General features: G+C 40.3%; 1 protein-coding gene across 1 annotated transcript; it reads right to left on the reverse strand.

Moving 5' to 3' along the window:
* Positions 1-1,814: 1,814 nt before the first annotated feature.
* Positions 1,815-16,823, reverse strand: wdr19 (WD repeat domain 19). The gene is made up of 36 exons (XM_030787718.1): positions 16,809-16,823; positions 16,052-16,143; positions 15,812-15,877; positions 15,549-15,674; positions 15,274-15,389; positions 15,000-15,115; positions 14,822-14,902; positions 14,517-14,629; positions 14,136-14,309; positions 13,728-13,798; positions 13,423-13,595; positions 13,105-13,219; positions 12,832-12,938; positions 12,538-12,660; positions 11,959-12,108; positions 11,699-11,846; positions 10,674-10,881; positions 10,114-10,273; positions 9,878-9,988; positions 9,593-9,702; positions 8,695-8,752; positions 8,251-8,391; positions 7,798-7,880; positions 7,524-7,607; positions 7,173-7,319; positions 6,659-6,783; positions 6,374-6,483; positions 6,190-6,258; positions 5,540-5,617; positions 4,528-4,624; positions 4,237-4,361; positions 3,883-3,964; positions 3,577-3,727; positions 2,513-2,636; positions 2,048-2,124; positions 1,815-1,923 (listed from the first exon to the last, which is right to left on the reverse strand). The coding sequence occupies exons 1-36, from the start codon at positions 16,821-16,823 to the stop codon at positions 1,815-1,817; spliced, it is 4,035 nt and encodes a 1,344-aa protein (XP_030643578.1).
* Positions 16,824-25,194: the final 8,371 nt, after the last annotated feature.

Below are 25,194 nucleotides of genomic sequence, written 5' to 3' on the forward strand. Positions count from 1 at the left end.
AGGAGATGTATTGGTTATGTATTTTTATAGATATGGCATAATATTGCCATGTAAAATACAACTAAATGCACAGTGTGATTAGACACAATGTACCTGACTCAGAGTGTCCACTATAGGTTGCATCTTGGTTCCAGCACATTACATGTTGATAAAGAGCAAATTTACAGAAACATTTCTCATATGGCCAATACAGATGATGTGTATACATAATGCATGTGCCTTTCACAGATACAGTGGGACAGCTGTGGAGCTTCTTTTCTTCTGAAAAGCCTGCAGTTGAACGCCTCCAATACAAAAAGGACAAAGCAAAGGCTTTGTCCTTTTTGCAGGACCAAGACTTGAGGGGGCGTTTGTGTTACTTGTATAAATTGTTTTTTGGAGTATCTGTTTTCTGAAATTATTAAGAACTTGTATTTATGTGTTTATTTTATAATTACTAGGGTGTTCTTGACATATAAGATGGAAAGAAGAAATGTTTACATCCTTTTGTTGGTCACTAGGACTAGGTCTGACCTTTGACATTGACCCCAAAAAGCACTTTTCTCAAATGTTTTCTGTTTTCACAAATTCCTGGGGAATTTCACAACTGTATTTCTACGTTTATTTCATCAATACTAGGGTGTTATTGACATATACAATGAAATTAAATATGTACATCCTTTGGTTGGTCTCTTTTATGTTGACCATACCTGAGTTTATACTTCGCCGACATTCTACTTCAAGGACACAAATACAAAGCAGGATAATATAACGTGCAAGTAGTTTATTTCACTTTTCATGAGAAAGAGATCTAGCTTTGTGGTGAATGTCAGGCGAATATCGAATTTCAAGCTAACTTCACCGCAGTCTATTATAGAATGATATATTTTTTTTATCGATAAGCGCGGCGCTCTCGTACGGGCAAATTAAGTAATCAGTCACTTCAGCTGAATAACTAAGTAGGCTATGGTCCAAATGGTTGCTTGAGAGATTAACAAAAGTGAACTTGTATATTATACTTTACCAAGTGAAGTTGCTCTTAGTGTTTTAGAACAGTCTTTCTGTCATCACTCAGATAAAGCGCCACACTAGTTCCAATGAACAAATGACTTGGAAAAAAGATTCGTTCATTTCACTGAACGAGATTCAAAGATCCGAGTCAGTAAAAAAGATCCGAACTTCCCATCACTAGCGCCTACGTCCACTGTCACCGTTATTTTATTTTCAGAATTCCATGACGTAACACTGACTGTTGCGTCATTTGGGTCAAACCACACACACCGGCAATGTGCATTAGTCGGTTTTCTGCTCTGTCTGTGTATACCGATAAGTTTATTACCACTAAAATCAGTATTGTACTGATCGCCTTACAATGAAAAATGTGAAAGTGTTGAGGACAATGATGCTTTAATGTATTTCAAAACCTGAAATATGACCATATATACCCTCAAAATACGCTTTCTACAATTGTAATAAAAATAATACAAATGTTGAAAAGAGTTTCAATTCTTTTGATACCCGTCATCGTAATCTATGACAACAGTACCATCTAAATACAATAGTCAAAACAAAGTTTAAATTATATTTAATAAAAAAAAATACAGGGTTACATCATACATGAGTACATTTTTTAAATACTTATACAAAGTTGTATTAACAGTGAATGACAATGTCTTCTTATATTCAAAATATCTTTCAAAAATAATATGCAAAGTCACATGAACTTTTGTTAAATTATTCTCAAAGTAGCTTTTTTTCCTCTGTCATCTCTCCCTTTGCTCCTTTGTGCTGTCTCTCCTTTCATTTGTGTTCCTCTGGGGTTGTTTTTTTTTTTTTCAGCACTCCACTTGGTCCAGGTAGTTGGCACAGTCTGCAATTTTCTTCACCTCACTCCCACTCAGATTCTCCGAACACATGGGACACACTGACTCAGACTCCAGCAATCTGAAACACACACACACACACAGGAAGGAGATGACATGATGTTAAAGAAATAACAGGTGCCATGGGCAGTGACTGATCAGTTAGCTACTCCACACACACACTTTCAGTCCTCTGATTGACTCACTGTGTAAGCTGAGAGTAGAGAGCAGGGAAGTCACAGTGTGGACACACAGACCAGTCCTCTTTCACCATGTGTCGACCCTGGCAGAGAACACAAACCGAGTTAGAGTGTGCGCTTGTGTGCGTCAGTCTGTCCGTATGTACACTATACTCACACTGTATGATAGTGACTGTGTGCATGTGTTTGCTGTAGTGATACTGTACGATGCTCTGTGTGTGTGTGTGACGATGCCCTGTGCATAGGTGTGTATATGTGTGTGTGTGTCTATCTGTCCTTCTGTGTGTATATTGTGGTGACACCATAATGGTGACTGTGTGTGCTGTGGTGAGGCTGTAAGATGCTCTGTGTGTGTGTGTGTGTGTGTGTGAGTGTGTGGCAGTTTGCATGTGCGGCAGTGTGTGTATAGGTGTGTGGCTATGGGTCTGCGTGTGTGTGTGTGTGTGTGTGTGTGTGTGTGTGTACGTGTACCGTTGCGATGCAGTAGGGCAAGTTGTTTTTGCAGCCTGGGCAGAGCAGTTCACAGTCAGGCAGCATAAACCCACAGTAAGGACACGGTGAGTTCTCCTCTTCTAACTCTGACGTATCTGGACGACTAACATCATCAAAGAGACAGACAGAGACAGGGATGACAATGAACACAACAGTGAGAACTGGCCAGAAAAAAAGACTATGAAAAAAACCCTAGAGGTAAAGACCTGAAAGCGAGAGAAATCAGTAGATGAGCAGACAACTCCCAACATGAGTACAGTGCAGTGATGTGTTGGCAAAGATAAGAGACATACTGTATCCTCAGACATTAGAGATTACTGGAGGTTTGTTTTTCTCACTGTATCATTTTTGTGTTTTGTTGTTGTTTACAAATATGTACATTAACCAGAGGCACTTAAGAGGCATGATCAAAACAAACTGCAGGCAGCTGGCCTAACTTTAGCTCCACCCCCACTGATTTGCATTGGCTACACAATCACTGTCCAGCTGCAATAAAAACCGATTTACCTGGCACTGTTTGGATGTGAACTGTCCAGACTGGACTCTTTTTAGATCACTTGATGTCAGTGTGAGTTGGCAGTGAAAACAGAGCATCATTAGTTGTTTCATCAAATGAAAATTAACGCTGACAGTTTGTTTGTGACCACGAGAAGACAAGACGCAGGATTCTGCAGTTGTTTTAGTTTCCAGTAAGAGAGTAAAGGCATGTTTTTGGCTACATGTTGGGCCTGTATTAAATGAGAGAATGGGAACACACAGACTAAGTATGTATGACACTGGAAAAAAGTGGGTGAGATAAAGATAGCATGGTGAGAAAAAGTAACTGTGTCGTCAAAGTGGTCACACAGTGGTCCAGTCCCTGCCGCTATGAAGGCCTGTGTCTATATAAACAAATACTGTTCACACAAACAAAGCAAAAAAAAAAAGCATGGGAGAAAAGGTTGGTATGATTGTATGAATATGTTGATACTGCTCAACACAAGGGCCACGCATGTCTGTGTGTGTGTGTGTGTGTGTGAGTGTGTGTGTGAAGAGACTCTCACCGGACCAGGGCTTCTATCTTCTTCTTATATTTGACGTCAATCTTACTGCGGTACTCTGGTCTCATCAGCATGGCCGCAAAACTGAAGGACGAATTCTTTAACCCGGCGCGATGACACTCGATCACCGCTGATGTCAGGATGGGTACGATATCTGTGGGGCACGCACACACAGAGACTACAATACAACATCTGCAAATGTAACTTACCTAATCATGAGCACATGGTGTATGTGGGTGTCTGTGTGTGTGTGTGTGTCTGTGTGTATGTGGGTGTCTGTGTGTGTGTGTCTGCGTTTTGCTGACTCACGTGAAGGGAACTTGCTGATGTTGTTGGAGACACGGATGAGCATGCGAGCTGCTTTCAAGTGATCTCCTCTTTTCACATGAATCTAATAAATCAATCATCAGTAGTTCAGAATCAGAAATTAAGAGATGTGTCAACCCCATCTTTTAAAACACAGAAACAGGTACCAATACTTTGACACCAGCATCATCAAATACATCATCAATAAAAGCATGTATGGAAAGATGGATGGACGGATGGATGGATGGATGAATAGTCTGAGATATGATATGTAGTCTGAGGCAGTATGCAGTTCTAGTGTGTAGTTCATACTGGACCAATAGAAAACAGGAGATGCTGGGAGTGTGACCTTCTGACCTTGACGAGCAGGTAGCTGTGTAGGATCATGAGGTTAGTGGCCATCTCCGCAGGAATTTTAATCTTCTGAGTCTGGAGTTCCATATACATACTCAACAACACGTCATGGGCACTCCGGTAGTTTCCTACAACACACGCCTCTCACATCAGCATGTGACAGTTGCATACTAACTATTTACAATTAACAAATAAGCATTAAAAAAAACTGACAAACAGACAAATGATTTAATGAAAAAACAAGTTGACAAAATGAATTATTAGGTGTGAAATTGTGGTGACAAACAGAGGTACCTGCGGACTGTTCCTCTCTGGCGATGATGATGGCCGTCCGGGCTGCTTCTCTGTACTGTTTCAGGGCCATGTAAAGACGGAACAGGTACTTGGCATCCTGGGAAGGAGAAGAACGACCGATCACAGTGAGTCATGTCTGACAGAGAGTTTTCAGTTGGACAGAAATAGATTAGATAGAAATAGATGTCTAAACAGAACTATTCAGACAGAAATAAACAACAACCCAACTGCACTGACAACATATGGGAGCACTCTCACTCTCTCTTTTATATGCAAACACTAATCCAACAGTATATAAAAAAAAAAAAAAGGGTTGATTTTGAAAAGTTTTGATTATGGAGTCCTAATGTCTACATGGACAATAAAACTCCAAAATCTCAAACAAATAGAAAAGTAATCTGATGTATGTAAAGGATTTAGCCAGCATAGGTACTTAATGTTTTAAAACCACAGTAAAAAGATGTGCACATGAGAAGATAAGTTTTAATAACGAGAAGAGAATACAATTTCATAGTTCACAATGTCAAATTAAGCTGCTTTGTTTGCATCAGAAAAGCGCTGAGTTATCTCAGAAACATTACTGTCTTTTGGTCAGGGCTTCTTTGTACCCTACCAGTCTGACATAACAATCATGTAAAAATTGTATTTAATTCACGTCATCGAAAAAAAGCAGCAAAAAACTCTGACACGCATACACATCCACATGTACATATATGCACACAGATGCAAAATTTAAGCATGAAAGCAGAACGTCTACTCACACACACGTTTCACAAACACAAAAGCTGCACTACTGCTGAATGACCACAAGGAGGCAGCAGCAGCACACCCAGTGAGTTACTCACGGAGAAAGACTACACACATGCCAATGACAGGAGAGAGAGAATGAAAACCACAAGAGAAACAAATGATTGAGGGGGAAAAAATACATTAAAGCAGCAAAAAAAACCCAAAACAAACAAAAACAAAGAAAAACGCACATTACGGTGATATTTAATTAACAGTCAGATACCTTAGGCATTCCGTCAGTCTCACCCATCAGATAATCTATCAGCTGGTTAGTGAGAGCGTCATCTTTGGCTTCGCCCACCTGGAACACAATCGTTTTATCATCATCATCATCATCATCATCATCATCATCATTTGATCATTAACATCAACATCACAATAATCATCCGCAAAACCATCATCGTCATCAACAAGGGCAACATCAGGGTCAGGCACTTGAAATCCGAAATACAACGGACATGCGAAGCAGCTAAAGTCAGATTTTGAAGTTCTTTGGAATGATCTGGGCTGATGTAAACCATTGGTAGGACGTGAAAAATGATGTAAATGATCCCAATCAAAACTGGGTAAAAAGTCTAAAACAAAATTATGTAAAAAGTTGAAATCAAAATTATACAAACAGTCCAAATCAACATTATGTAAAAAGTCCAAATCAAAACAATAAAAAAAAGTTTTAGCGGTGCATCCCATGAAGACACAGCCTTACTGAGTTTACTGAACTTTACTGGACGTTCTCTACAAAAAACAAAACAAACACTTTGACTATGGGGTTAGGAAGGTAAGCATGGCTGAAGAGGGTGATATGACAGCTTGGCCTTAACATGTAAAATGAAGCAGTGTTGTGTTTTTCACAGTGTGGGTCAGGGGTCATACCGTCTCAATGGCCATCTCTATAGCAACGTTGTCATCAGTGTTAGGACACTTCAGAAAATGCTTTAGTGCCTGAGAGGGAGAGAGAGAGAGAGAAACAAGGGTGTTAACTATATGAGAGTTAATGACATTGATCTAGTGCATTAAACAAAAAAAGAGAATAATTTCTTAATGTAAATTAGCTCACTCTGCTGTACTGGCCACATTTCTGGAAGAATTTTCCCGCCTGTAGATGCTTCTTCTCTCCCTCAAAGTAGAGAGCAATGCTCTGGTAGTCTTCAAATGTAGCATCTGAGCCTACACAAAAAAACCAAACACAAATCTATTTACCAGTCCACAAATGGTGTTAAAGGCATATTCAATTCAGAAATGTGTTTTAAAGACCACAGCAAGAAAGACAGAAACAAACAAACAAAGAATGAAAGAAAGAAAGGACAAAAGAAAGAAAGAAAAGAGCATTTAGTGCTCTAACCGATGATGTCTGCATAGACCTCCATCTGTCCGTGCTGTTGGGCTAACTGAAAGGCCTCATCACTGCAGCGGGACAACACTAAGAACTGGATGGCTGAGGCATAGTCACTCAGACGCAGGAAAAACCTGAAATCATCCACACAGAATTACACCGGAATTATGGTACAGTTACAAATCCGTTACATCTGAGCACTGGTGGAATTAGGTTGGAATGACTGTAGAACAATACCAGAACTAGAGTGGATTCATACGAGAGTCACAAAGGAAAGACGCTAAAGTCACACTGGATTCACATCAGAACCAAATTCAAATCAAAATCAGCTCCAGCAAGGGAGTGGACTGATCACAAACCCAATGTGCACTGAGCCATGTGCATTTTCTCAGAAAATAATGCGTGATATGCATAGAGAAGCGCGCTCTTGAAGGTCACATCAGTCTAAGTGGAAAAAAGTAACAAGTAAAAGAAAAGTTAAACACATTAATGAATGTAAAGACAAGTAGCATGTTCTACTAACCTGGCCACCATCTTGGCGCCGTCGATCGACTCCGTTTCCCTGACGATGCGCACGGCCTCCTCTGGGTTGTTGAGGTGATCCAGCAGGATCCGGACCACGTTGTCCCAATCTCTCGCGCTCTCATAGGCCATCGCTGCCTCCTTATACCTGCCCACACACACACACACAACAGCCAATAGCATCAGAGAGGGTGTGGCTTGATTTGGTGAGGACAGAAAAGAGAACAGTTCTGCGACATACCGCTAGCAATCAGAGAGGTCGTCTTAAAACACAATGCGTAAAAGGGCTGTGTTAATGGACTATGTCAAACATCAGAAGGTTTTACATCGTAAAGGCGTAAATGGTACGTACTTTCCGTCCGCCTCCTTGGCCTTGGCGTACTGGAGGTGAATCTTAGGAGACGTGACTTGAGGCAGGAGTTCTCCGACCTTTGACCTGAGACACACAGATGCACTGAAGTTCACACCTGCACTATTTCGTCAACTCAGTCTCAGGACACACTGTTATCTGTCTGTAATTATCCCACTTCTCTCAGTTCATCTTACTGCTGCGGAGATCATTTGATTGTGGTAAAGAGTTCGTTTGATTGTGGTAAAGAGATCGTTTGATTGTGGTAAAGCCTTACCAGTTCTTGCAGCGTATGTAGACGGACGCGGCTTTGTCGTAAAACTGCCCTTTCTCATAAAGCTGAGCAGCTTCAGGGTATTGCTACACACACAAACAAGACATTCACAAGTCATTACACAATACACACACACATATATACACACACACACACACACATACACAAACAAGACGTTCATAAGTCATTACACAATACACACATACACATACAGACAAGACATTCACAAGTCATTACACAATACACACACACACACACACTCACACACAAGACGTTCACAAGTCATTACACAATACACACACACACACACACTCACACACAAGACGTTCACAAGTCATTACACAATACACACACCCACACACACACATATATGCATACACACACACACACACAAACAAGACATTCACAAATCATTACACAATACACACACACACACACACACATGTACACACACACCTTCATGCTCTCCAGTATGGCTCCACAGTCTTTCTTCAGGACTCGGCTGGGGTGTTTGAGGGCCTGGTTGATTCCTCTGCGTATATCTCCCATACGGATAGACATCCGCGCCACTCCGGCCTCACAGCTCTCATCGTGCTCCTGATACCACACACAGACACACGCACACGCACACAATATTATGTGATGACAAAGTCACGTGTTGTCTGCATTCTTAAGTAAATGTAAAAATTTCAGTAATTACCATTTGACTGCGCAATTAAATCATTTAAATTAACAGATTAAGCCCCTAGATAATGGCTGTTAAAATCTAGAACAGTTTCCCTGAGGTAAATTCTGTTTCCCTCTTGGGACAATTGAAGAATTAATATCTAGGCTTATATTTATATTTTCAATATCGTCCATTTTCTCCAAAGTAATCATTTACAGAGCACCCATAATTACCTTATTATTACCGGTCATGCCCTTCTCATAGTGAGCCAACGCATTCACATAATCTCCTCTGGAAAGAGATGACAAAACAGCGACGTCAGACACACTGCACTCACTTTAAAAGAATACCACATCACAGTCATGTGGTACACTCAAACACATCTGAAAATGTAACAGCAATGTAACCTAGTCAGCGTTTAGTTGTTTGCTTTAAATACGTGGCCAGTCTCAAGAAGGTCCCTTTTATATTGTAGGACTGTATCTGAAGTATAATGTGTCAGCATGCATACATTCATTTAGTGTTGACTGTGATATGAAAGGACATGTACATCAGATGAAATGATGTTTGGTGTGTGCTTTAGTTTACTCACATACGCTCACAGATGAAACGATGTTTGGTGTGTGGTTTAGTTTACTCACACAAGCTCACAGAAGAAATGATGTTTGGTGAGTGCTTTAGTTTACTAACATACGCTCACAGATGAAATGTTTGGTGTGTGCTTTAGTTTACTCACACACACACTCAGAGATGAAATGATGTTTGGTGTGTGGTTCAGTTTACTCACACAAACTCACAGATGAAACGATGTTTGGTGTGTGCTTTAGTTTATTCACACAAACTCACAGATGAAACGATGTTTGGTGTGTGCTTTAGTTTACTCACACAAACTCACAGATGAAACGATGTTTGGTGTGTGGTTCAGTTTACTCGCACAAACTCACAGATGAAACGATGTTTGGTGTGTGGTTCAGTTTACTCGCACAAACTCACAGATGAAACGATGTTTGGTGTGTGGTTCAGTTTACTCGCACAAACTCACAGATGAAACGATGTTTGGTGTGGGGTTTAGTTTTACTCACACAAACTCACAGATGAAATGATGTTTGGTGTGGGGTTTAGTTTACTCACACAAACTCCAGCTGCACAGCATACTCTTTAGATATGAAGGGCAGTTGTGATGGAGCCAGGTTTTTAGCCAGCTGCACTGCACTGTCCCAGTGATGTAGATCTCTCCTCATCTACACACACACATGCGCACGCACGTGCACAGATGCAGACACATAAACATGCACGCACACAAAAACACACACATGAACGCACATATGCAAAAACACACACTAAATCACCTTTCAATACCACTACCACAATAACTTAATTTATTTTGTGTGTGTGTGTGTGTGTGTATGTGGGTACCTCCAGGGCTTCTATTGGCCGGGAGGAGGCCAAGTAAAGGTCCTGAGCTCGGTTATAGTCATTAGAGTACATGGCCAAATGGCCGGCCAACAGGTTCTGATCCTCTATCCCCTACAGAGAGAGAGTGAGAGAGAGAGAGTGTAAGCAAGAGAGCATTTCAGCTGTATAACTAATGGCTACACTGTCACCTAAACATGTACATCTACAACCTTTTAACACAACACACACACACACACCTTAACATCCTCCAGAGACATGACCATCCCTGGGTTGCCCACCATGCGATACACTCTGATGGCCTGATCCACCTCCATATGGTGCATACACGCCTGGCCCAACTCATTCCACCGCTCCACACTGTTCAGAGACTTACACAGGTCCCACGCCTCCGAGAACCTACACACACACACAGATACACCGACACACACACATACACACAGATACACACACACACACACACACACACACACACACACACACACAGATACACCGACAGACAAACATACACACAGACACACACACACAGATACACACACACACACACACACACAGATACACATACACATACACAGAGATGCACAGTTACATATTTACAAAAAAAATTCTGCTTTTCAAAAAATTAAACAGACACAAACATAAAACTACTACACATAACAGTGACCCAGTTAAACTCACTCTCTCTCTCTCTCTCTCTCTCTCTCTCTCTCACTCACTCACTCACTCACTCACTCACTCACACACACACACACACACACACACACACACACTCACATACACACACAGTGCGGAGCAGTACCTCTTCAGCATGATGGCCTGCTGTAGTAGTTTGTGGAGCTGCTCCGTGTTGTTTTGTGTGTTGCCGGTGTTAAGAAAGGAGTGTGTGCTCAGGACCACGCTGCTCATCTTCCCGCTCTGAGTCTGACAGGTCAACTCACCGTTGTACAGCAGCAAGGGCTTATGGGAAAACGGCAGCTTCGTGCCACCCACCAAAACCACTTTAGAGCCTGGGGGGATGGAGAGAGAGAGCGAAACCGCGGAGGTCAGACAGACGAAAGCCCCTTTCAGGCACAGAACCCAGCACATTACCGGATTAACGCCTCCAGCGGATTACCGCTTTCACAACTGCACTCCGTTGCCGGAACACTGCCAGGACACGGGCGTTCACACACGGCATAAAAATACCGGGAAGGCAGGATGTGGCTTCTAACTCACACAGCGAGAGACGCGTTGTTTGAAATAAAATCACGGGTGAGCAGTCGTTTGAGAGTCGATGCGCTTACAATGTTACTCATTTACATCACGTTTCGTAGACAGCGGATGACGTTATTAGGACACTGGGTTATCTTCGCTGAATGCCCTTTGCTGGTTTGCAAGCTGTTGTTTTGCTGATTTAAATTCCCCTTCACAACTTGCCATGAGCAAATCATAAGATAAATACACAGAAAACTCAGAAACCTCTTCCTCTTATCCAGAAATGTCACAGCTCTCTTCACACTTGAGATTCTCTGGTAATTTTCTGGGAAATGTACTAGGTTTGGTCCCAGACAATAGCTGAGTCAACTTTTTGGGCATTTCAATTTCTGGCTGATGCTCACACATGACCCTGTTCTAGAAAATTGTTGCAACATTTAGGAATGAAACTGCATGTGTGAAAGAGTTTATAGAAAGTTTGGGACAAATCGAATACAAGGGACAGAGACACATTAAGGTAAGAAATCGGAAAACATATGCAGGTTGTTTGTTTAAAATGTGCGATACTGAATATGTTTTATGATTTACAGTGATGTAGGAGGTCATAAGAAGAAATGGATTATGGGATACCCTGTATGGTGTCCTTGTGAAAAGCATAGGTGTAAACTTTGTCTTCATCAAACGCCACAAACACGCCCTTGTCACTGGGCCAGTTTTCCCACAGCACCCCCGTAATGGTGGAAGACAGGTTTGGAATCTCAAACACGCTGTCATTCACCTACAGACACAAAACAGCAATAACTACAGAGCATTTTGAACAAACATCGGTCTCTCTACAATGCAGCGCCTGATTTTGTGTGTGTGTGTGTGTGTGTGTGTGTGTGTATTACGGGGCAGTAGAGGAAGCCATCGCTCTTGTCGTCGATGAAGATGAGATGTGTTCCGTTGGGGTCTGGGAAAATCTTCCGCACACCCACGGTGTGACGATACTCGTTCACATTCACCCAGTCTTCAATGTAAAAACAATGAATGGAGCCGGTCTACAGAGAGAGAGAGAGAGAGAGAGAGAGAGAGAGAGGTGTTGGCATACGCTGAAACAGCAATTCTAACTATGTACCAACTGCTATGACTGTTTGTGTGTGTGTGTGTGTACATCTGTGTATATGTGCGTGTGTGTGTGTGTATATGTGTGTGTGTATGTGTATATACATGTGTGCGTGTCTGTACGTCTGTGTATATGTGCGTGTGTGTGTGTGTGTGTGTGTGTGTATGTGTGTATGTGTATATGTGCATGTGTATATTTGCGTATTTATATGTGCGTGTGTGTGTGTGTATGTATGTGTATATGTGCGTGTGTGTGTGTGTCTGTACGTCTGTGTATATGTGCGTGTGTGTGTGTATGTGTATATGTGCATGTGTGTATGTGTATATGTGCGTATTTATATGTGCGTGTGTGTGTGCAGTCTTACATCTGTGCCGTAGTAAAGAAAGTCCGAAGTCAGGGCATGACAGAGGATACGGTGTCTCTGGTCAGATTCTGGAAAAAGTTTAGTCTGTCTGTCCTCCTGAACATCCTGGTCTTCTCCTTCAATCTAATACACAGAGAACAAACCATAGCTCTTCACTGAACTCTTCACTGTCCAAACCACACAATAACAGACACATTCAGTCCCAAACCACAACTCTTCGTTGAACGATCAAAGTCTAATCCAAACAATAACACACATTCAGTCAAAAAATGCCCAAAGAGAAGTTTCACTCACCATATGTAACTGGACTTTTCCTTCAAACAGGGCAGCAGCGTAGTCACAATTTAGACACAAGCTGGCCACCGTACCCAAATATTCAGTGTCCTTTAGATGCTCCACACCTGCAGCCCTCACACACGCACACACACACACACACACACACACACACACAGAGAGATAAGCTATTAAAGTGTTTCTACACTTGACTTAAATATAATCAAAAATTTATAAAACGTAAAAATAAACATTTTATCATGACTCTGACATAAGATACACACATACACTCACCGTTTTCACCTATGGCATAAAACCATGCACGATTATTCATTCCCACGGCAACATGGTAGGGCCCCACCGCGATGAAGTTAGGCTCCACCTCCACTACCACGGCAACAGGAGGCTCCTGAGAAAGAGCAGTGCAATGATGACAAATGAAATAACAAAGACTGTGTCAGTCAGTCAGTCTGTGTGTGTGTGTGTTAATGAATAGGAAGACTGAATATGTGTGCAGGTCTGTATGCCTGTGTGTGTGTAAAATGAAGACTGGAAAAGTGTGTGTGTGTGTGGATCTGTGTACATGTGTGTATATGAGTGTTTAGTCCTTACCCCCTCCACGTGGTTGCTAACTGTAACCTCCAGCAGGGAGGTGAGGTATGCAATTCGCGTGCCACAGCTGTGTCCCAGCATGGGCAGTTTGGACAGAAACACGTGCACATTACCCTGCTGTGTGGACACAGCCAACAACTGGCCATCATCTGTCCATGAGAGCTGATCCAGGCCTTAAAGCACACACACACACACACAGAGCATGTATGTGCTATGTGCTCCCATGATAAATACAGCTTGTAAATATGGCTAATGGCTAATATTTTAAATATGGGGAAAACATTTCACTTAGAAGAATAGTTTACCTTTCGTTTCATCATCAAGTGTAACAATAGCATGCATCTCCTTCAGTTCAGTCAGTTCATGGATCTTAATACTGTGTGAGAGAGAAAGAGAGAGAGAGAGAGAGAGAGAGAAATATATATATTCTAATTTACTATGCAAATGAGCAATCGCAGCAACTGGAAAGAAAAGAAATATGTTGTATTCGTGTTCTGTAGGTTTTATCATAATGGTTGGGAGTGGACTTTCTGGTGCTGTGGTTAGCGGACATGAATCCATTTTCAAGTTCAACCTGTGCTTTCTTGATTTCCAGACAACTGGAATACCTCACAGAGAATTCCTAAAGTACATACATGAACAAATAACTAAACACAAAGCCAATACTCTGGCTTTTCTCTTAATTAAACATGTGTACACACACACACACTGACCAGTTGTCTCCACAGGATGCGGCCTTGTTGAGGGACTGAGAGATGGCGATGCTGGTTAGATTGTCTCTGTGGTTATGTGTCTGAAAAAGCTCCTGTCCAATCTCACGGATATGTGTAGAAACAACCACAAAATAACCCAGAGAAAACCCTATCATTATATAGCCATCACCATACCTACAGAGAGAGAGAGAGAGAGAGAGAGAGAGAGAAAAATGACCATCTTTGTATTTGGCTGAAGCATCTTTCTTCATGGTTCTACTTCAGTCAGTATTAGACGTCCGTGTATGACATCCACTCTTGTGCGTCTATAGAGGTTCGTTTAAAAAAAAACAGCAGTGTGAGTGTGTTTGTCGTTGTGTTTGTTTCGTGCGCTTTATTCACCAGCGATAAGAGATGATGCTGCCATAGCGTTGTTGGAAGGCCAGTTCAATAGGGTTATCAGGGTCATTCAGATTAAACAGGAACAGAGTCTTTTTACCCACCGCCACACTCACCTACAGGTCAAAGTTCACAATCACACACACACACACAGACATAGACATTTACATACACACACCCACACACACACCCACCCACATCAGTGAGTGCAGAATTATAGGTAAAGGAGTGAAGCAGATGTCTAAGTGCATGTGAATGAATGTGTGTGTAGCGATGTGAAAGACACTGAGTGTGGAGACAGTACTTACAGTGCTCTCTCCTGGAGAAGCTCTCTCATCTGTTTTCATAACTGAGAACTGAACATCAGCTGGATCTGCCCTTACAGAGGTCTACCAGACAGAGGGGGGGGGGGGGGGGGGGTTGACACGGTTCAAAGCATGTTTCTCTCCTTTGCTCACATACACACTCCAACTCATACAAACTCACTTGTCGGATGGTGTCTCCGTCTTGGTTGCTGATGGTTATACTGCGATCCTCACTTCCCAGTGCCAGCAAGTTCTGCGAGCTCCAGCATCCACAGGTAATCTTCTTAGTGTGTTTACCTACACAAAACATAGAACTTTACCATAAAATAACACATCTGAGACAACACTGTGTGTGTGTGTGTGTGTGTGTTAGCACGCAGCTGAACCCTGCGTTCATGTTTACGTGTGCTTTACACAAGAGTGCACACATATGTGTATGTGCGAACTGGACATACCGAGAACAGGTATCTTCCGTGACGTCTGCTGATTGTAGATTAGCAGATTTCCTTTAGCGGTTCCCACTGCCAGAAACGGCCCTGTTTTTGACCACAGCAAAAATGTCATCTGGTCTCTACAGCGAAACAGACAGCAAAAAACACAACATCAGTCAGCAATGTCACAGCTGTAAAAACTCTCTGATAATTATAAAGGTGTACAAATTCATATGGCTTTAACTGTGCACAGTGATGCTTGTTCTGTCTCTGTGTCATTCACACACACACACACACACCTCATGCCACTATCCAGCTGAGATGTCTTGTTGACGTTGGCATCCCACAGGTGAATGAAGCTGGACTTCTCAGCAATGACTGCCAAGATGTCTCCATCTTTATCCCAGTCTAGAGACACACACTTCCTGCACAACATGAGTGTGGATATGTGTTTTCGTGCGTTTGAACAAGTCTAGAAGAATAAACTGATTTCTTTGAGGACAACCCGCGCGTGTACTTTTTGTATCAAAGAAAAACGTTTGATGCGAAAACATTTACATACCCCGGAATATTTAGTTCACACGCCTTCTGTCCATGGCGATCGTAAATCTTTACAGAGTTGTCGGGTCTGGAAATTAATCAGAGAAATTACAAAAAACACTGTATCGAACATTCGCTAACGCAACATGCACCTTGACGAAGGTGTTGTCTTTCCACAACTGACGTTTATTGATGTTTGTGTATTGGCGCTTATCAGCCGTAGCCGTGTGACAGGTACTCTGAAACAGCATCCGTTACTAACCCGGCAACAGCAAGGAAATTCCCCAATGTCCTTTGCCATTTATACTGCACGCAAGAGGCACTCCAAGCTCTATCTGAGATGGAGAAGACACGCTGACGAGAACAAAAAAAAGAGATATTAAGTTACTACAAGATAAAAGAATAACTACAAATAGCCGGAAAATAACTTGAAGTTTCCACAGAGTTGGTCCAGAGTAAGCCTTTGCTCGTTTGTAAAGCGGTGTGGCAACGTTAACGTTATCAGAACTAGTTAAATGTAAGTTATGTACTCACTTGCTAATACATTTTTGCCAAGTAAGGTCATGTTAAAATACACCTTGGAGATTTCGAAATTTATTCTCCACTAACTATCTGTGATGGTACGAGATATGTGACAGAGACACCGAACTAAACACGCCATTATCCATACCTACGCCTATATTCCTGTTACCTAGCTAACTGGCTATGAGTTGTTTGCTCATCTTGGTCGGTTAACTAGCGTTACAGCTAGCCTTACATGACAAGCAAAGTTGCCAGTAATGTCGTTTATATCACATGAAACGATTGTAATGAATCGATGAATAAAGAAACATGTACAATTTATGGCACTGCAGTTTATTACCTTCATTGCGGTTTACAGATTTTTCGCCACCGTTAAGTTGTTTGATTTTTCCCAGAATGCTTCACTCCACAGCGTGTGCATCACCCATAGCAACCTCCAATTGCCATCCAGAGCACCAGTAAGTGCAAAGAGAGCGGATGTTTTGGAAGTGACCCACCTGAAACGTGTACATTTCGTCTTAAAATGTGGGGATAAATATTTCTCACTTGATGTTCATGCAGGACGTGAACGTAAAGTATAAAATAAATAAGTCATATATATTTCAGTAAATAAATACATTCATGAAACGATCTAAATAACACACCATTTATTTTACTTAGCCTGTTGCCAAGTGAGCTTTAGCGCAATACCCGTTTACAAAAGTGTTTCATAAGTGTGTAGTCATATTTTTGTGGCAAGGTTATTTCATATGTGCCTGCGTGCGACTGGGAATGACTCCTAAGAAGCCCCCTTACTTCTGGACATACAGATTTCCCTCTGTCCTCTGTATGCCTGATATAGTCTTTGACAACTGCATATCGTAATTACGTTCAGATAAGACCGCGGTGAAGTTAGCTTGAAATTCGATATTCGCCTGACATTCACCACATAGCCAGATCTCTTTCTCATGAAAAGTGAAATAAACTACTTACACATCCTATTATCCTGCTTTGTATTCAGTTGTGAAATTAGAATTAGTGTTCGAACATGACATTAAATGCGAATGAACAACAATTTAAGGCACGTTATTGCATCCTAATATTTATTTCACCGTTCCTTTGGTTGGCGTTTCAAAATAAAAGTCCTCAAAAGTTCATGTATACATTTCAGAAAACAGATACTCCAAAAAAATATGTTTAATGGCTGTCAAGAATTCATATATACATGTTCCAAAATCCACGTTTCAGTGCCAGTTCCAAAATTTGCACAAGTAACACACACCACTGTATTTTGATGTTTATTTCATCAATTCTGGGGTGTTATTGACATATACGATGAAATGAAATGTCTACATCCTTTGGTTGGTCACTAGGACAAGGACAAGGCCTGACCCTTGACATTGACCCCAGTAAGCACTTTTTCCTAATGTTTTCTGTTTTCACAATTTTCAGGGGACTTTCACAATTGTATTTTCATGTTCACATAATCGATAATAGGGTGTTATTAACATATGAAATGAAATGTTTCCATCCTTTGGTTGGTGTCCTTTATGTTGACCAAATCTACGTTTGTACCTCACCGATATTCTGCTTGCAGCACACAAATCACCACTCAATATGCATGAACTTTTATCTTGAAACGCCATGTCCGTACCAGTGAAGCGGTGAAATAAACATTAAGATGCAATAACGTGCCCTAACTTGTTGTTCATTTGCATTTAATGTCATGTTCGAACATTGATTATAATTTTCAACTGAATACAAAGCAGGATAATATGATGTGTAAGTAGTTTATTTCACTTTTCATGAGAAGGAGATCTGGCTATGTGGTGAATGTCAGGCGAATATCGAATTTCAAGCTAACTTCACCGCTGTTCAGAGAAGAGACTGATGCAGCTGTATAATAGGTTGAATTAAACGGTTATCTATTTTTTCGATTTAAACTAATATTGTTACCAAATTGTGCTTTTTAAATAATGCATCACACTTTCTTTCATAGTTTCATAACAGTGATAGTGCTTACGAGTAAATATTTGCTACAAGAAAAAAAAACACTCGTGTTATCGAACAGTAAAGCTTGTGAAGGAGACAACGAATTTGGTTTTGGCATTCCTAAAGTTAGATTACATTACCTCAAATGCAAATCCCTGTGCGGTGCACTACACCTCTGACAATATTTAGAAAGTAGGTTTACTTTATTTGTGCACACAGTGGGGAAATTTGACCCATCCAAGGTAGTGATGATGAACACGCAAGCGCGCGCGCACACACACACACGGAACAGTGGGCAGCCACAGTGCAGCGCTCGGGGAGCGGTTTGGGGTTGGGTGCCTTGCTCAAGGGCACTTCAGCCGTGCGTACTGCGGGAGGGGAAAGCGCTGTTCATTCACCCCGCCCGCATTTTTCCCGCCGGTTCTGGAACCTTTCGGTATCAGCCTTGCCTCGCTAACCTTTAGACCACAGCTGCCCCACATATTCAAAGCAGTAGAGAAACCAAAAAAGTCGAAATGCTGGGTCACTGCTGCCAAACTGATGTGAATTCATATAACAAAGTGGGATATACATATAAAATTGTTGATTAGCATTAAAACAATCTAGGTTATAAGGAGATACAAATGTTGTTGAGCTCTGTCTTCCTCAGTGTTTCTCTTAAATAGACACACATGTAAATTTTAATCCAAGCTCTGATTTTAATGGAAATACATTACAAATACAACTAAATACATATGCACAGTACAGAATAAACAGTACAGAACAAATAGTTAAAACAAACAAATATACAGCTCCAGAAAAAATTAAAAGACCACTGCAAAATTATCAGTTTCTCTGCAGGAGACCACTGCAAAATAATTAGTATCTCTGGTTTTACAATTTATATGTTTGTGTTTGAGTACAATGAACATTTTTGTTTTACTCCATAAACTACTGACAACATTTCTCCCAAATTCCAAATAAGAATATTGTCATTTAGAGTATTAATTTGGAGAAAATGACCACTGGTCAAAATAAAAAAGATGCAGTGTTTTCAGACTTCAAATAATGCAAAGAAAACAAGTTCATGTTCATTTTTAAACACACAATACTAATGTTTTAACTTACAAAGAGTTCAGAAATCTATATTTGGTGGAATAACCCTGATTCTCGATCACAGCTTTCATGCATCTTGGCATCAAAGTACTATATTTCATATTTATATTTATATTTATTGCGCACCCTTCTTGTATTTTAATTGGTCTATTGCTCATACCTCTCTTTTCTATTATTTTTCTTTGTTAACTCCTTATTCTCCTACTCTTTATTTATTTAAATCCCTTATTTTACTCTTAATCTTACTCCTTATTGTCTTACTCTTTATTTATTTAAATCCTTTATTGTACTCTTATTCTTACGACTAGTGTGCTCTTATTGCTGAGTTGACTTGTGGGTGTTTTTAAGATTAAACGAGCCGGACCGTTTCTCACATTATTTCAGCGAATGAGAGTGCAGTGCACTGGAAGGACTGCAGACCTAAGTTTATGTTAGGCAGAGCGGCACAGTATTTAGTGTAGTGCGCAGTACAGTTGTGGTCAGAAGTTTATATACACTCATCATGGACATGAATGTCATAGCAATATTGGGCTTTCAATGATTCCTTTGAACTGTTCTTTTTCTGGGGCAGAATGATCGTACAACATTCATCTTTAATAGAAAAAAAAAAACAAGAATATGTTGCACAAGTTTAAATTTATGTTGGGTTTTCTGAAATCAACACAGGGTCAAAATTATACATACTGACTAAAGAAAACAATTTCTCGTGCAAAAATATACCCATAAATATACATGTGTGTCTATTCTTCTAACCTTAATACCACAGAGAATGTTCTGCCAGGCCCCACAATTCCAATTACTTTTGAGGTAGTACTAGCACTGTTTTTGCCATCCAGCTGGTCTTGCTGCAAGAGGACAGTGATGACCGCAACGGTGGTTTTTATGCTTGTCCTCATTAAATAAGATTTGGTTCAGGTGATCATCTAATCAGTACCTCATTAAGGAGAAGGAGAATGAGCTGTGCTTGTGATGGAATTCAACAGACACTAGAATGGAATGGCTGACACACATGGAAAGATGCTGATTTCAGAAAAATTTAGAGTGGTCTCTTCATTTTTTCCAGGGCTGTATATGTGTGCATGTGTGTATAAAACATCTTTTTGGCAAATTTGAACTTTTGGTATCGGTAGTTTTTGTCTGTCTTCTGACTCTTTTCTTGAGTGTTGTCTTTGAGATCAGTTTTAATGGCTGTTTGATTTGGATAACATATGCAGTAGTTCTCTAATTCTTCAAATTTGCATACAGTCCATAATTTAGAACAACCATCATCATCACCCTGTTAAATTCATAGTACTTTTGCATAATTAACAATTTTTGACAATACTGACAATATTTCATTTGTTTGGTAAACAACCGTGCAGACCATGTGCAATTTCACAGATATAAGTGTTTCAATCAGTATCTTCTCAGTGGACCCTGAGGGGCAGATTCAAGTTTTGTTCTGCTGTTCAAGTTAAGTCTGATTAGGACCATCTGTTACATGTGCATCAGTTGTACATGCATGAAAAGTAACATTATAAATGTGTACAACCATGTCCAGAGCTTACCTCAAAAGTAGAAAATCTTAAAAAAAAAAGAGATATTAAAAAAACATATAACAAAAGAAAAGTGTTGTCAAAAAGCAGCATGAAAAAGAACAAACAAAGAAAATGCATTGCAATATGTAAAAAAAAACTTAAGTCACAGTCACTGGCATCCAAGACTAAAAAGAAGAACTCCAGAGATTGAAGCCCTGCTTTCAGAGACCAGTAAATTTCATATATTTTTTTACAGCATTAATAATGAGATTAATGGTCCTGATAAAGTCAATTAATGGGAAAAAATTACTAATGCTTATAACGGAGTGAGACGGACATAAGAATACACGGCAAATACATCATGCAGCAATGTAAGTTGGAGATGTACTGTAGTGCTGTACATAGCCTCAAGAGCCAATTTACTGTTAATAATATCGTCATATTAATATAATTTGATTCATAGTTCAAACAGCAGCAGTAACTAGCACTGTCAAACAGGACAATCTCAACTATGATTTTACATTATGAACTGAAAATATGCATTCAAAGTCAAAATTCCTTCAAAGTAGAAAAATATACATTCCATTGGTCGATTAAAAAACATTTTTTTAGCTTTGGAGAATGGCATACTAACTGTACGTGATTTGTACAATATGTCTGGACCACACATAAAATTTTGTTCTTGGCTAAAAGAAAATTCTAAAATAGGTGGATGTGGTGAGTTGTCTTGAATCACTTGCATGGGCAACTTAAGAACCACAAGTGGCTCTTCCGTGGGACCCAATGAAAAGCAAGGAAATGGTATGACTTCATTGGCTGTCACTGAGCACTTATTAAACTGATGGACACCCACCTATTTTTATGTCTGAGGTAAAATCCCTCTCAGAGGACGGAATCTTTTTGGACAGTATACTTGGTGCGATAACAGCACTTGCACCACTAGTAGTTGTGAATATGCACAAGTACCAGTGGTGCAAGTGCTGTTATATAAAACTTTTAATGCCAGTGACAACATATTACACTACAAACATGACAGCACATAAATAAAAAATAATAATAATAAAGCTTATGTAACTATATAATATATTCATTTGAGGTACTAACAAAAAAAAAAAAGTAGTAAGAAGTAAGTGCAAAACCCCCTATAAACCCTCTAAATCATTCCTTTCAAGTTTACAAAAAGTGCAAAACTGAAGAGAAGTCCCCAGTGGAGAACACCAGGAAGGCATGGCTGGCTGCTCGTTGGAGAGTAGCACCTGCAGTTGGCCAAGTAGACTAAAAGGGGGAATGTGCAAATGCCAGCCTTGGTTCCAGCTAAAAACTGTTGACAAGGTGAGAGAAGTGGTACTTGCCATTGAACCTTCCAGGTGGACCTGCAAATACTGCGAATTTCTGTCAGTCTCCACCAACACATATTTTGGTCTTCCTTAGTGTGTGGAAAAACCTGTTGGATAGTAAGCAAACAAACATGTTGTTATCATATGCTTACATCTATTAACAAGGACACAGGGTGTCACAGACTCTCACAGCATCTTTGGTAAACTCTGAATGAACCTGCTACATTTAGTGGTTGCTTTGCCATGCTTGTTTGAAGTTCAAATGGACATGCTTAAATGAACTATAGAAATCTTCAATTAAACCTAGCTCAAGGACACAGTTATGAGGAGATAGACACTGACAGAGCACCAGGGGTGCAATGTGAGACTTGTGCTTTACATCTGTGACATTGTATGTCCTTGTTAGTTGATACAACTGCAAAGGACACACTACACCCCCCCTATCAGTTAGTCACTGCCAACAGAATGCTCATGATCTCTCAAGACACATCATTCATTTTGCAATTACATGCTGTAGATGTGACCAGATTAAAAAACAAATTAACATTAATACTTCCAAAAAGCAGATCAATTACCTTTCTGGTTCGTGCATTAGTGAAGCAACAGCAGTATCACTGGTATGATCCATGGCGTGACTCCCACCAATCCAGACTGAGGACGGCCAACATCACCTACTCAAAGAAGTAGAAAATCAAAATATCTGTATTAGAGATGTTTCTGTTCTTAAAATTTTAAGATTGTGCATGTTGAAGTTGTACCTTAGTTAGTCCACTGCTAAATCATACCTGTAACAGCAGATGATGGGTCTTCGGTCACAGAACAAGGTGCTAAAAGATGATCGGGGGGGAGAGAAAAGAGTGAGGAGTGATATTGAGGGGTACTGTGCACTACTGAGAGAAACAAACTTGCACTAATGACAGTACACTGATAGAACTGAGTGTTTGTAAATATGACTAAAACACTGACCTCTTACAAAGAGATTACAAGTGCTGTGGAATGTCCCGTCGGATGTCTCGATATAACATCTGTATGGTCCAGAGTCCGTCTCTTTGGCATTTGAGAGGGTAAAGATAATAGTGTCATTATTCTGATGACAAATATCAGCTCGACCTCTGTAGTCCTCGTCTTGGCTTTCTGCCTTCTCTTCTCCATAAGCAAGAGCGCACACCTTTTTAGGTGTTTTGCCCCCAAGGAACATGATATGTACTGCTGTTATTGATGCGCTGTTCTTTGGGCTGTGCGACCACTCCATTGTGACACTCCCCCCACACTTAGTCACAAAGTCAGTCTTGGTCCCATTAATGGACAGATCACACTGATCTAGAAAAAGAAAAAGCATATATGTTACTATGGCTGGTTACATTTTGAGGCAGGAGGACTGTTTAATTGTTGAAGTTAGTGGACTATTTTACAGTCATAAAAAGTGAATTTCAAAGAGATTTCTTTGTATTCCACACATGGTTGGAAGAATTCAAAAAAGAAATCACTATTTTGTCACCTTTACTTATACTGTGTCAAAAAATAAGTTTGCTCCATATTCTGTTATGTGAAGACGTACCAGACTCACAATTCTTACAAACTGGGTATATGACTTACCCTGCCCTAAAAAGAGAAGTGCACCAATTAGTACTGCCAACTGCATTGCTGATGCTGGTACTATGAGGTATTGTCAGTCCTAGAGAGACAAGAACACAATACATATTCAAAACATTACATTATGAATGGTAGTATCATAACATTACTATCATTACGTTGGGGCCATGGCAGACAGAAAAATAAATTAAATCCCAGCAGCAGATGTCAAAAATACACAGAGGGAAACAGAGGTACCCAACACAGGAGAATATACGCACACTTACAGGGAAACAAAAGAGGTACCAGGCAGTGTAAAACCAGGCCCTCAGGGCGAGAGTATTGCAGCTGTGCTTGCTAACAAAATCAAGTTAATTAGCCTTATAATGAACCCAAATATGACTCTCGTTTATTATTGTTGAAGTTACAACAGAGGGAGGCAGAGGTGCAAGCAACACAAACACTCTTAATTTGGACATAAAAAGAATTGTAACAAACTCAGTGCCAAAATGGCAGCCGCTACCCTTAATAAAATAAACTAAAAAAAGGAAGGAAGGAAGGAGGCCCAAGCCTTTGGGTAACAAAACGCTGAAAGTCTTTAAGGATATGGTTAAAACCAATGAGCAAAGCTTAATTTTAAGTCTAATCACTGCTTGCTGGCAGAGAACGTCAGTCAGGCACTAATAGGTGAGCTATGAGCTATGGGTGAAGTTGAGCAAACAGAAACCCTTCTCTAAGAGATTATACTGCTTAATAATATAACATGAAACATCACAATGACAGGATTCATATGTATACACGCACACACACACACACACACACATATAAATCATAAATCAGTAGGATATCATATGGACTTGCTTATTTGTGATACAGGTGCAGGACCTCAAAAAAGCACTGCACCACACTTCCTCAGCAGCAACAACTATTGGTCCCTGATTATGAACCCCTGGTCCCCTGTTTTGACACCAGTTAACCTATTACCAGCCATTTCACTCCAGTTTAACTGTAAGTGTGCAAGAACAATATGTCTATCACAATTAAGACGTGCTTAATTAACAGTTAGTTAAAAGGTTCATACAACGCAACAGTAGATAAATTCCAATACAGTGCCTAACAACTATCACAAAGGGTTGCAGAAATAAGCAAGCGAGCAGCTAGCTAACAATCACCTTCTGCTGATGACAGCTCTTTAGATTTGTTTTTTATTGATATCAGCAAAATGACACATACAATAATAACAAAGTGACTAACACTGGGGATACACAGACATTAAAATATACAAACAAACTGTCTCATGTCATAAGACAGAGTTCATCAGTAATAATTTTTACACGGATTACTTTTTGAAGGCCTTGACATTTTTTTCCTTGTAAAGAGGGATTCTAGAA

Source organism: Chanos chanos, chromosome 11 (assembly GCF_902362185.1).
Source record: "Chanos chanos chromosome 11, fChaCha1.1, whole genome shotgun sequence".
NCBI lineage: Eukaryota > Metazoa > Chordata > Actinopteri > Gonorynchiformes > Chanidae > Chanos > Chanos chanos.

Excerpts from the sequence above, each read along its gene's own strand:
- wdr19 (XM_030787718.1), bottom strand. Across the intron at positions 12,661-12,831 it reads GAAAAGTCCAGTTACATATG|ATTGAAGGAGAAGACCAGGA; the intron begins GTGAGTGAAACT and ends TCTGTGTATTAG. Across the intron at positions 5,618-6,189 it reads TAGAGATGGCCATTGAGACG|GTGGGCGAAGCCAAAGATGA; the intron begins GTATGACCCCTG and ends ATTGTGTTCCAG.